Genomic DNA, 14,465 nt, shown 5'->3' with positions numbered 1-14,465 from the left:
AATCAGTTGATCCTTGTCTCGTTTCTGACCTTCCCTGAAAATTTCATCCAAATCTGTTAGTCAGTTTTTGAGTAATGTTGCTAACAGATGGACAGACAAACAGGTAAACATACGCCAATCGTCACATAACTCCGCCATGTTCCTTGGTGGAGTAATAATCCAATAACGTAATAACTTGCCAATAATGTAAAAAATGTTTACGTTATTGGTTGGTTATTACATGAATGGCCTAGCATTAAAAATTTCTTTGAAATAAAACATTTTTTGGCAGTTTTTGTGCAGTTAGCTCATCAAAAATAGGTATAGTGGATGGCATAGTCATCATATTCATTCATCAAGTATATGTCCCATGTAGTTCTCACTCTCCTTAATTATAGTTGTTAGAGCCAAATTGAGAATGATTTTTTTTGTACTATTTTTTGAAAAACATATTATTTGCTTAGAAATGTACATTCATAATTCCATGTCAGTGTCTCTGTTGGATGTTGCATTGTCAAATGAATTTACTGCACTGTTTTTTTTTGTTGGAAAACATTCCATTAAAACTTTTTTCAAACATTTCTCAAGTAAAAAATGATTCAGTCCTCACTTAAAACTGTATTTAAATAACTGGACTGGCACTATAATGGCACTTGACTCCAAAAAACTAAAGCGTATTATGTATGTATTGAACTGAGGGGTAAACATCAACATAAAATTGACATTACTTCTTCCAGTAAATGTTCTTAACTTTGTACAATACTGAGAAGAATCCAGGCTTTCATCCATCAGCTGTCCTCACCAAATTACTGTTTTATGTGTAAACTTAGACCACTGTTGCATCTAGCAGCCTTGTAGAACTTCAAAATACTAATGGAACAGTCATCGTCTGTGTTTAGTTGTAGGCTCTCTGCATTTCTTCTGTTATATATAAGAGAAGAAATGCAGTCCTGTTCATGTATTATGACATTATCAGCTGCAGTTATTACATTTTCAAGATTTTTTAATGCAAGGCCATTAACGTAACCAACAACGTAATAACTTATTACATTATTCGCAAAATGTTACTACTTAATTGGCTCAAAAAATTTACTACATTATCGACAAGTTATTACTCCGTCAAGGAATATGGCGGAGTTATGTGACGATCAGCATACGTTTGTCCTTCTATCTGTTATTTTGTCTGTGAGCAACATTATTCAAAAACAGATTTGGATGAAAATTTCAGGGAAGGTCAGAAATGACACAAGGACCACCTCAGTAGATTTTAGCAGTGATGCGGCTTATTGTCTGGATCTATGGATTTGTTAAAAGATATCTGTATATTGCAAGATAGTGGCATGACATCACTGTAACTATGACTACAAGTGAACACTATGTCAGCGGCCTGCTGACGATCACATGATTTTGATGCTTCTACAAATCGACCACTACGGACTTATCGGGACTTATCTGTCAGAAATGATCCAAGGAACAACTGATTAAATTGTGGGGGCGTTTCTGAGTCCCATCAATTCCCGCCGCCCACTACATATTTAGGTCACGCAATTCAGTATCCTTACATAAAGTACACAGGCATAACACGCGACTGTGCTCAGCGCAAGGTCATTTTGTTTGTAGCTACATCTATATTAAATGGCCACATTCTATGTTGCTGTGATTTCTGATCATCAACTAATAAACAAATGCTGCATTTCTATAAAAAACTAATTGCTGCATTTCTGACAATGCCATTTGGGGGAATAAACAGCCTTGGTGGAGTACTGTGCCCTCTGAGTGCTTTTCTTTTTAAATTATTGGCTTTATTAGATTTATAATGGCCAAAATTAGTACGTTATTGGCAGGTATTACATTCTTGGCCATTATTATGTTATTGGTTGCTACAGAGGACTATGCGACAGAAATGTCAGTATTAATACATGTGTTCTGTGCATGCACCTGAGCCTTAGCCTGTGTCTGTGTTTGTGTGTACATGTGTGTTCTCCTCTAGGTCAGGGCGTCCTGTCAGTTTCATGGTGGTCTTCAACACTCCCAACCCCCTTAGTAAGATCTCCTGGGTCAACCGTCTGCACTTGGCCAAGATTGCACTACGTAAGCATGGATGCACACTCACAAACACACACACACACACACACACACACACACACACACACACACACACACACACACACACACACACACACACACACACACACACACACAGACACACACACACACAGAAGGATTACTTTGCCATTTCTTTTTAAACAGGATGATGTAATACCATGAAATGCAATAACAATGTTTTAAGTCAGAGGCTCAGACACATCATCAGTGTTTGCTTCACACACTATCGGCTAAGTGCACAACCAGCGCTACGACTTATATAATCATACAAAAACCAAGAGTCTTAACTGGGTCATCAGAAGTTTGTATGCTCAGGAAAGAGGCAAAAGATTTAAACAATGTTGCATTAATAGACTGTTTCAAGATGGTGTCTATCTGCTGTGAAAACAAACATCACTTATCATTCAGGGAAGATTCCAGCCTCGGCGATAATAGCATTGTCTTATAAGGATGAAGGTTACTCACTGTCCTTGAAAAGCATTTGTTTCAGAATTACTTTCAATTCTGCACTACCATACTATCATTTGTGATTCTGAGTTTGCCTTTTTTCACATTTTAACTTTGGAGACTCGGCAGTGGTCAACATTCGGCATTGAATAAAAAAAAAACTGGCCCGACCCTGCCCAGTAGGGAGCAGCACAGTTCTGTTTTTATCACCCTAACCTCTTTCCTCTAACCCTTGCCTTGCTCTGCCCAGCCCTTTGCTGATTATGCAGTCTGACCGTGCTGTAGTGCAGGAGGTCTTCGTCTTTTTGTTCATTAATGTTTGCTGTCATCTAGTGTCAAAAACAGAAGCGAGACTCTCGAGAACATTAATCTGCTCTTTTGCCCACGATGGCACACATATTCAACCCACTCACCACCTCTGTCCCCCTTTCCCCAGCCTTTCCTGCTCTCTGCCTTGCCTTGAGCACTTATCCTTGTCACACACACTTTACTGTGGGTTTGTTGTGCATGCAGCTTGTCTCTCAACCTGCTCTTGTGCAGCTTGAATTGTATTGTGCATGCGTTAGGCCTCTCGACGTGTCTCTTGTGCAGGCACGTGCGGGGGGTGGGGGGTGGGGGGGCTGAAGCACCTGCCCCTTTTGTCCTTGATGCCCAAAGTGCCCTTTTGTCAAAGTTGTTTTTTTTTTTAATTTTATTTAATTTTATTAAATTTTGTTTTTTTTTAAATTTCTAAGTGTGTGTGTGTAAAAGTATTTGAGGCCCAAAATAATAAATAAAACAAAATAAAATAATAATAATTCAGATCGACCCTCGGTCGGTCACATGATCCACGTAGACGTCCCTCACTGCCCTGAGAGGTGCCCAGACGCGTAGCTCAGTGTTAACCCCGCTAGTCTAGAAACCGGAGATTCGAGGGAGGATTTCAACAACTGATGGTCCTGATGGTGAGGAGGTTTTGCAGCGGGATTCGTTTGTGCATGGCGTATTCTAGATGACTGACGAAGTGAAGTGAGTATCCTGTGTGTGTGACTCTACACACACCTGTCATCAGTTCTAGCTGCTAGTTAACCACACAGCTGCTGAGAGGATAAAGTCTGCCAGGCTTCTTTTTGTTTCTGTATGTTTCTGTTGTCATGGGCAAAGTGCATCAGAGAGATGTATTATTTTACTATCAGTGAGTTGCAGTGTGTTTCCTGTTTCTAGAGGCAATGAGGCAGAGGTTATGTTATTTCACTAAAACTATGCACATGCATTTTCACATAATTTTGGACAATTGCAGTATAAATACAATAACAATAATAATTAGAAAAATTTGAATTGTGATTTTCTCAACCTCTCATTTGAAGATATCAGAACTTGTTTATAACATTTGTATGTATAGACAAATTAAATATAATATGCATAAATATAAAATATATAACTTTTATAACCTTGCTGTCTTGCGCGAAGTGGATAGTCAAACTGAATAAAAGCACAAATACATTTAAATACATGATTTCTGTATCTGTATATTAGCACTACGGATAATAAAGGGCAGATTATGAATCAGCACCATGGAGCAAATCCGTGGCTATGGAGTATATGTCTTGAAAAGGTATGAAACTTAAAAGCAAAGACTCCAGGAAGAGTAGCCACAGTTTAACAGTCCAGTGTCCAATGGTGATCTAAATTCAACTGCAAAATAATAATAGTTTGATGGGCCCAATGAGGGCTGCACAGTGGCGTAGTGGTTAGCACTTTCGCCTTGCAGCAAGAAGGTCCCTGGTTCGCGTCCCGGCTTTCCCGGGATCTTTCTGCATGGAGTTTGCATGTTCTCCCTGTGCATGCGTGGGTTCTCTCCGGGTACTCCGGCTTCCTCCCACAGTCCAAAAATATGCTGAGGTTAATTGATTATTCTAAATTGCCCGTAGGTGTGAATGTGAGAGTGTTTGTTTGTCTTTGTATGTGGCCCTGCGACAGACTGGCGACCTGTCCAGGGTGTCCCCTGCCTTCGCCCAAGTCAGCTGGGATAGGCTCCAGCCCCCCCGCGACCCTAGTGAGGATTAAGCGGTGTATAGATAATGGATGGATGGATGGGCCCAATGATGGCTACATCAGGGTTTAAACCACTGATCTTCTAATCAGTAGTCCAGAGACTTAACCATTGCACCACTGCTTCCATGTGATATTCTTCCTGTTACAATTCAGTCAGTTATGCTGTAAGGTATGTTTCTATATGGTGCTTCATATTTATGCTCCATGTGCCCCCTTTTAACTTTTTAGCACCTGCCCCTCCAAAGGTCTCTGCACGGCCCTGCTCTTCTGTGGCTGAAATTGCATTGCTGTGGCATCTCTCTTTCAAGAGGCCATTGTGCCGTGCAGAAACATTCACGCTTTCTCAGAAGAAGTCACTGGAGTTAGATTAAAGAACACCTAATTAAATGCTTGGCCAGAGATATATTTCTCTATTATTTAACACTCAAGCAAACCCTGAGATGATCCATGTGCTGAGTTGGGCAAAGTTGGGGCAAGAAAATGCCTGAAATGTTTTGTGCTTTACAGAAGTTTTCCTGAGACCTTGCCTCCCCTGTATCTAGAGATTCGACATTCTTGCACATTCCAATAAAAAAATGATACACAACATGGGATTCTGCCCCTGTAGTGCTGGCCTACATTTCACAGTAGGGGCATAGAGGTGCATGAAGCATGTAGTGCCTCTGTAGACCCTACGGTAGAGCTTCCTGTGCATAGTTTGTGTCAGAGTGACATTAAAGGCATCAGCTGAGAGCAGAGGATGCTGTGGCTGCAGTGAAGCACAGCATCCCCAGCCTTTCCTTGTTGCTCACACCCTTATCAGCAACACAGCAGGTATACTGATGAGGACAGTGGCATAGTTATAGCATACAGCTCTCCTCCCCTATGGCTGCTGTATGGACATGGGTGATATTCAAAGCCAAATCATGCAAATTATCCCTGGCTGTCATACTGAAGACGAACACCCATGTTTCTGTTTATTTGTATAGACCATAGGCATCAAAAATGTACCGAGGATGAAATGAACAGAAGAAGATCAACAGTATATCATCCTAACTTACTGTGCCAAAATTAATTCTGTCATCAGTATTTATTTGGCATTCACTTGGAATCAAGACAACAAATAAACATTTACTTATTTTTTTTATTTATTTCGCATGTTATTGGATTTTACACCTGTGGAAAACACTTCAACCCCCCGCAGCCAATGGATGAAACACTATCAAAATGTAAATATTGCACATTATTTTCACACTCATATTTATTCACTTTAATGGCACTGTCAGTCCCCATCTGTGTTTGTCATGCTGTCCACTAGCTTGTAGCTTCAGGTGCTTGTCACAGACATTAAACTCCCGGGTGTAAAGATAAACCTGAAATCTTTATCTTTCTTTGACTTTGAAACATTTGACAACTTTGACACATCTAAAGTTGTACGATTTGAGGCCTTTAGCCAGCACTGCTCTCCACAGAAAGTTACTACGAGTGAGAGAAACAGTAAAATATTCCTCTATCACCAACATGACAAGCAATCAAGTGTAAAAAGAACAAGCTTTGAAGAGCGAGGAAAAGTAATAAAATAGCAAAGTGAGGACAAGAAATAAAATAAAAACTACAGAGAAGTACAGAAAATGTTTTATGACAAGTTGAGCAAAAAGAGTTGAGGGGATACATACAGTGAAAGCCCCGCTACAGTCAAGACATCAAGCAATTAGATGATTTCTATATATCAAGTTCAACACAAGGATTTGAAGAGTGGGACTGCAGAGAAGAATACAGACCAACTTTTAACTTTATTCACTCTGCTGTCATTGATTGACAGTGTGCACTTAAACCTTTGTTTATGTTGAAGCTTTTTGTCTTTACGTCTGAACTATCTACCAAATTCCAGATTTTGTCCTAGAATAACATCATATATTTCCAAAAAACTGAGTTTTTAATTTTAAGTTTTGCACTTTCGTACACAGATGAGGCTTGATTGTTTGTCTCTGCTGATCTGGGTGTGCTATTTCACGCTCTTTTTGTCTTTTTTGACAACAAGTAGTAGAAGTAACACTCATATCATGCATCATACAGCTACTGTCTCTCATTGCAGTTTTAAAATCCCTGTAGCCCATATGCAAAGTAAGATAGTACGGATAGGAATGCAATTGAAATGAGCAACTTTTAAAAGCAAACACTGGGAAAATGTATCTTGTTTTTATTGATATTTTCTTTTTGAAGACAATAATATAAGGCCTTTTTACATTTACCTTCCTCTTAGAGTGCTTGCAGATGAAGTTATAAACATATTCGTAGTTGACAGTCAGCATGAATGTCTGTCTGTTCCGTCTGCAAGCTCATGCAACCTCACAAACTGTGGTCAATCGAAATGTTTACCAGGATTAGCTACTGAGAGTAAGCAAGTCAGGAACATTGAAGATAACAGCATATTTACTCAAACTGAGTAACAAAAATTCTCCGAATGTATAAAGTCAATGACCTTCCTGCACAAATTTCATCTGGCTCTTCATTTTGTGCGGCTTCTTATCTTCTAGAAGGTCACGGGGTGCTGAAGCCTGCCCCAAGAAGCAGTGGAGTGAGTCAGCCCACATGCAGCGATAATAGCAAGCTGTAATTTCTGACAACATCTGATGGTGGAATATTGACATTTAGTGTAGATATAAATTACAAGTGATTCATTGCTTTTAATCAACATTAAAATCACTTTAGGAATGTCATGTTTATATTGTGAATGAAAGTCGAATATTTTGAACTAATTATTAGCTGTATTGCCCTTCTACACTCTAAAACAGGGGTGTCAAACTCATTTTAGTTCAGGGGTCACATTCGGCCCAATTTGATCTCAAGTGCAAAAAACTACATTCTGACAATGCTCACATTTAAGGAACTTTTTACAAAGCACTATGAACAACCTGAAATTTCTTTAGAAAAATAAGTACAATTTCAATAATATTATGCCTTAATTTATCATTTGTGTATCACAACTTGCAGATCACAGTGTGTCTACAAAAGGATAAAGCATTTAGTTGCAGGTGTCTGGAACTGAACAATATAGTATTTTACAACTTGTCAAGATCTAGAACTTATTTTAAATTCCCGTTCGTTTCCACATCTGTGTAGTAATCCACCACACCAACTAAAGTGGGAACTTTAAGGAAGAAGGTTAAGGTATTCCCCTGCCTTGTAAATGTAGAAAAATTCTACATAAAAAATGCAGTACATCACCAATAGAGTTCCACCAAACCAAGCGCTGTCATACTGAAGCTGCTGACTCACATCATTTTGCACAATGTTCAATGTCTTTAAATATTTTCACAGGAAATATTCATTTACACCTCTGTCATTTTTACACTTTGCAAAATCATCCCACGGGCTGGATTGGACCCTCTGGTGCCTCATGTTTGACACCTTTGCTCTAAAACATAATGTTTGGGGGCAGAAAAAAATAAATAACCATGTGCATCAATCTTCTTCAGTTAAAAACAATCTAATGAAATGATGTTTTACCAGTAAACCACAGTGAGTTTAGGGAATTAGATTTTCCAAAATCAATTTGAAGTTATTTAATGATTGGTAACACAAACACAAGTCTTTAAGCGGACAATTTATTTTAAAAATTAAGTTTAAGTTCAACTAATTTTTCCACATTATTTATTTTTGGGTGGTATGTATTTAATTTCCATAATGATTTACATGTTTTCAACTTGGCAAAATTTGAAAAAAGGAAGTTGATCCAGTGTTATGAGTAGATAGGGCTAGATAGGGACTTGAAATCCTGACCTCAAGGTGAAAAAAAATTATCAATTTCATTAAGTTAACTAATCTTGAATTTAGTTTTCAATCAACCAACTCAGAAATTTTAATTGAAGTTACGCACAATCTTAAGTTGATTCAACATTAATATGTTGACGCAATCTGTTAAACTTATAAGTTGAATTTGAATCTGTAAATTAGACTTTTATCTTGCAGCCATGCACTTTTTTTAAAAAAGTGTTGGGAATATGTGCCTTGAATTATTTTTTAAAACATTTTCCGTTACTTTTAGAGTAAGGGTTTGGAGACTTTAAAGAGAACTGAATATTTCACTCATAGTAAGAAATACTGAGTAAAAAACTGAGTAACTTAAAGAACCATATCTTCAGAAGTTGATCAAAATAGCTTATAGTTATTTGCTCATGAACACATATACCCAGCAGCCCTATGACACAGTGGCACTTATCAAATCAGTAACTTAAAAACAAATGATAGAGATAAGGCCAGGGAGATGGATTTCATTGACTCCCTTGGGGAAATAGATCAGCACCAACCTGGTCAGGATGACAATTACATGTTAATTGTATTACACCCACACTTTGCCTTCCCATTTAACCAAATGTAATTACAATAAGGGAGTTGTTGATTTAATTTCACGGATGGTGTACTGTCATCGAGGCTTCCTCGTCATTGCAACCGTAGGCAGGCTTGCCCTGTGCTCAGGGGAGACCTACAGTTGATTCTGCATTTCAAACGCACTGAACCATGGTCTTGTTTAGTTTGGAATGGGTGCCTTGCTCCGAAATGTCCCTGAATGGTGGACAACACAAGTAGCTAATGTTCTCATGCATGATTTAGTGAGTGATTAGATATCACAAAACTCATTTTCCCTGGCCCATCCTCACATCAGTATTTATCCTGTTGCCTCCATTTAGAGGAAACGCAGCTACATTGCTCCGCCGTACTTGGTTGCCTTCCCTGTGGATGGTGTGAATATCAGTGGCTTTTAGCAACATTTCTGCATGCCGTATTAAAGTGTTATTACTGTATTGCCCATTAACAATGCCTTGTTAATACTGTGAGATTTTCTCTGAACATTTGCACCTAGATCACCTCCATAATATTTTGCAGCCCATGGTTGTTGGTGGTTGAGCTCTGGCAGGAAGTTGAAGCTGCTCCGGTAGTCAAGCTTTACATGATACAATATGGCAGCCAAGCCTGATAAGACACACTTCCAGTAAACAGCATTTGTCATTTTGTGAGTGCATGTGGTGTAGCGATGAGGCCCCGAAATAGAAAGTGAGAATTACCCTACAGTGTTTCTTCACCAGGAGCCTCGGGGTCCATTAATAACCTGGTGTGCCACTGCATCTTTTATGGCACTCTGGGTGGCCCTACTGTTTCTGAAGGGTCTTCGTGAAATAGCCAGAAGCATTGCCTAATTAATAGGCTTTCTTACTGCAGAATTAATTGCTTCCTACCATGCAGTCCCAGCCCTTTCAGACGGGGTTAAGGCGACAGACTTTGATGGCCCTCACAAGACGAACAAGAGGCCGTCAAATCATGAGAGATTGTTGCAGAGACGCTGGAGACAGAACCAGAAGAATGAGGGCAAAAAAAGGGAGATGTTAAGGGTGTGTGGGAGTATGTGTTTATATGTGTGAGTGTGGAGGGAAGGAGAGAGGTTGTGGGGGGTGGGGGGTGGAAGGATGATTGAGACAAGCAATCAGTCCCACTGCAGGGAACAGAGGGCAGGCAGGGGGCTGTTGCCTGCGGTTACACTGCTAAGTGTGCCGGTCTCTCGTTTTTTTCCCTTGTACGTGGATCAATAGATGAGTGGAGTGCGGCTTGGTGGTTCTGGCACACACTCTGACACGCCTTCTTAATCCACTGTGTGATAACCTATGCCATGCTGATGTGTACCGCACAGGAGACTAGCAAGGGGGGTAGAATACAAAATCTGCCCAGCTGCATGGGAGAATTCCATTAGCCCAGGGTGGGCTAATGAATGGCGACTGATGTCTTTGCATCAGTGCAAATAACTTTAACCATGCCTTACATGTATCCATAATCTTTTTATTTTGTGCTGTTTAAGTACTTCTACTGAATAAACAAGCTGAAAATATTTCTTTTGAACCCTTCTTGTATAAGCATTAAAGGAAGGTCTTCCACTTAAAATCATCCATCCATCCATTATCTATACACCGCTTATTCCTCACTAGGGTCGCGGGGGGTGCCTGGAGGCCTATCCCAGCTGACTCGGGCGAAGGCAGGGGACACCCTGGACAGGTCGCCAGTCTGTCGCAGGGCTACATATATAGACAAACAATCACTCACACATTCACACCTACGGGCAATTTAGAGTAATCAATTAACCTCAGCATATTTTTGGACTGTGGGAGGAAGCCGGAGTACCCGGAGAAAACCCACGCATGCACAGGGAGAACATGCAAACTCCATGCAGAAAGATCCCGGGAAAGCCGGGACGCGAACCAGGGATCTTCTCGCTGCAAGGCGAAAGTGCTAACCACTACGCCACTGTGCAGCCCCTGACAATTACATGTTAATTGTATTACACCCACACTTTGCCTTCCCATTTAACCAAATGTAATTACAATAAGGGAGTTGTTGATTTAATTTCACGGATGGTGTACTGTCATCGAGGCTTCCTCGTCATTGCAACCGTAGGCAGGCTTGCCCTGTGCTCAGGGGAGACCTACAGTTGATTCTGCATTTCAAACGCACTGAACCATGGTCTTGTTTAGTTTGGAATGGGTGCCTTGCTCCGAAATGTCCCTGAATGGTGGACAACACAAGTAGCTAATGTTCTCATGCATGATTTAGTGAGTGATTAGATATCACAAAACTCATTTTCCCTGGCCCATCCTCACATCAGTATTTATCCTGTTGCCTCCATTTAGAGGAAACGCAGCTACATTGCTCCGCCGTACTTGGTTGCCTTCCCTGTGGATGGTGTGAATATCAGTGGCTTTTAGCAACATTTCTGCATGCCGTATTAAAGTGTTATTACTGTATTGCCCATTAACAATGCCTTGTTAATACTGTGAGATTTTCTCTGAACATTTGCACCTAGATCACCTCCATAATATTTTGCAGCCCATGGTTGTTGGTGGTTGAGCTCTGGCAGGAAGTTGAAGCTGCTCCGGTAGTCAAGCTTTACATGATACAATATGGCAGCCAAGCCTGATAAGACACACTTCCAGTAAACAGCATTTGTCATTTTGTGAGTGCATGTGGTGTAGCGATGAGGCCCCGAAATAGAAAGTGAGAATTACCCTACAGTGTTTCTTCACCAGGAGCCTCGGGGTCCATTAATAACCTGGTGTGCCACTGCATCTTTTATGGCACTCTGGGTGGCCCTACTGTTTCTGAAGGGTCTTCGTGAAATAGCCAGAAGCATTGCCTAATTAATAGGCTTTCTTACTGCAGAATTAATTGCTTCCTACCATGCAGTCCCAGCCCTTTCAGACGGGGTTAAGGCGACAGACTTTGATGGCCCTCACAAGACGAACAAGAGGCCGTCAAATCATGAGAGATTGTTGCAGAGACGCTGGAGACAGAACCAGAAGAATGAGGGCAAAAAAAGGGAGATGTTAAGGGTGTGTGGGAGTATGTGTTTATATGTGTGAGTGTGGAGGGAAGGAGAGAGGTTGTGGGGGGTGGGGGGTGGAAGGATGATTGAGACAAGCAATCAGTCCCACTGCAGGGAACAGAGGGCAGGCAGGGGGCTGTTGCCTGCGGTTACACTGCTAAGTGTGCCGGTCTCTCGTTTTTTTCCCTTGTACGTGGATCAATAGATGAGTGGAGTGCGGCTTGGTGGTTCTGGCACACACTCTGACACGCCTTCTTAATCCACTGTGTGATAACCTATGCCATGCTGATGTGTACCGCACAGGAGACTAGCAAGGGGGGTAGAATACAAAATCTGCCCAGCTGCATGGGAGAATTCCATTAGCCCAGGGTGGGCTAATGAATGGCGACTGATGTCTTTGCATCAGTGCAAATAACTTTAACCATGCCTTACATGTATCCATAATCTTTTTATTTTGTGCTGTTTAAGTACTTCTACTGAATAAACAAGCTGAAAATATTTCTTTTGAACCCTTCTTGTATAAGCATTAAAGGAAGGTCTTCCACTTAAAAAAATGCATTGGTGGGGGGGATTTTATGTTGGCTCTAAAATTAATCTGTCAAACAGCAAAGATTATCTCCCTATCTTGCTGTACTCAAACATGGGAAATGTTTATGATGAGTAAACGTTATCACGGATTCAATTAACAGATCCCACACTTGCATTGATCCATGGGAAATATCAATTGCACTGGTGTATTTAATTAGTCTATATCTTTGCCCTTTGTGTCACCAGGGTTGATAGAGCGGCATGCTCTGCAAATTAATCTTCATCAGCAAAAGACTTGAAATAAAAGCATGAGCGGAATGAAGAAACTGAGAAACTAAATTGCTCTGCGTAGTATTCCAATATAGAACTTTTACAAATGATGTTGTTATACATAGTTATTGTACAGTAGCTGGGAATGAGTGCACAGTAGCTGGAACTCACCTTAACCTTTTGCTTGTGAAGCCTCATCATTCATGCAGATTGCATTTAATTAACACCATGGTTAAATAAACAAACTGTATCACAGTGGGACTCACTAATCAGTGCAGTGCATTCATGCAGTAACTGTAGATCCGGGAAAGATCTAATATTCCAGTCTTACTAGGTGCTAAAAATGGAAATTACATTTGTATGAAACCACACTGTATAAATAGGAGGGGAGCGGTGTGTTTGACTTCTTTATGGTTTACCCTGAGGTGATGTGTGCACTTGCTGCCCAAACAGCTTCCCGTACAAAGGAGAACAATTGGCCACCTGCAGTCACTGAACTAAGCACACACTAACAGAACTATTACATCCAAACATATTTAACCTGAACCCGCAATGTGGAACTCTTGTCTCCCCCTTTCGGCAGTGAGAATAATTACAGGGACACTGTTGACGTGCTTATTACATATACTTCACCATCAATCAATGTCTCTTTTAGACTGTACTCCTTTCTCTAAACACAAAGATATTGTTTGTATCTAGAGAATCAGAAACTTAGCTTGGACTCATACTAGGTTTTCCTGCCATAAACACTGCCATGTTCTTATTTGCTGTAGCCCATTCCACAAATCCTTGTTGTCCTACATAAAATGCATTGCTAAGGCAATGTAGCCATAGATACAAGATTTAAAACTCTGCAAAATCCTGGCCGATATACCTGGTGCTGATAGACTGAACCAGCATTGTGTGAACTCATTTGGCAAGGGCTTAAATGTAACAGATGTTCTTTTATATGTAAAATTCCTACACTCTAGCTTTAGGTTGTACCCCATCATGCATGTCTTTTCAGCTTGGCACCTTCCAGCAGAATCCGTCCCTCCAGGTGAGCTAATTGTCAAACAAGGCAGGCTGTGTGTGAGCATTTGCAAAAATCCAGCTGCATTGTATTTAACCTCAGTAACTCTCCTGTTTTGCTGTTTCCAGTTTGTGCTGCAGAATATAGGGTTGTCTACATTTTATTTTCTGGTTTACAGTATGCTGAAGTGATGCACTTGACCTTTTCACCCGTTCATCAATGCCAATATTAAATATTAAATACCATGGTGCTGAGCCTGCTTAGCTTAAATGCCATCTATGTTAGTTTATCATCAGTTTTAACACATTTAATGTTGTTTGCCTCTGCTGCCAGCATGACGAAAAGCCCAAAGCGAGTCTAGAACTGCTCTGTGAGTGTTTTCCGATCATTTTTTGTGTGGGGGTGAAACAAAGTTAAAATCATATTATTAGTGTAGTTTGTGCACTTTTTAGGGAGCATTTGCTTTGGGATAGGTAGCTTGTTCATATTTCTGAAAATATGTCTTATTGCTCTCCTGTAATGCTCAAATCGCTTCATGACATGTTTTGTATCTCTTTTAGAGGTTGATCCATATGGAATGTGCACAGTTTTTTGGTCATTTTTCTACAGGGAATTAACCATTATGCTGAGAAAATTTGTATTGACACAGGTGTTTGTGCATGAACACCAGAGGCAATGAATACAATGTTTTGTTTTGATAGACTTTGTTTGTGATGTGTGTGTCTGTGTGTGTTTTTAACC

At 40.4% G+C, this 14,465-nt stretch overlaps 1 protein-coding gene across 2 annotated transcripts in view; it reads left to right on the top strand.

The window, feature by feature from the left end:
- The window catches only part of arhgef10la (Rho guanine nucleotide exchange factor (GEF) 10-like a), a 135,567-nt gene that overhangs the window by 70,109 nt on the left and 50,993 nt on the right, over positions 1-14,465 (top strand). For both annotated transcript variants that reach the window (XM_055010495.1, XM_055010494.1), the window contains one exon: positions 1,970-2,070. In XM_055010495.1, the coding sequence (XP_054866470.1) occupies positions 1,970-2,070 (101 nt within the window). The remainder of the gene's footprint in view (positions 1-1,969; positions 2,071-14,465) is intronic.

This window comes from Amphiprion ocellaris, chromosome 5 (assembly GCF_022539595.1).
Source record: "Amphiprion ocellaris isolate individual 3 ecotype Okinawa chromosome 5, ASM2253959v1, whole genome shotgun sequence".
Classification (NCBI taxonomy): Eukaryota; Metazoa; Chordata; class Actinopteri; family Pomacentridae; genus Amphiprion; species Amphiprion ocellaris.
Note: the sequence above shows the minus strand (reverse complement) of the source record. Positions and strands in the feature narration are given on the sequence as shown.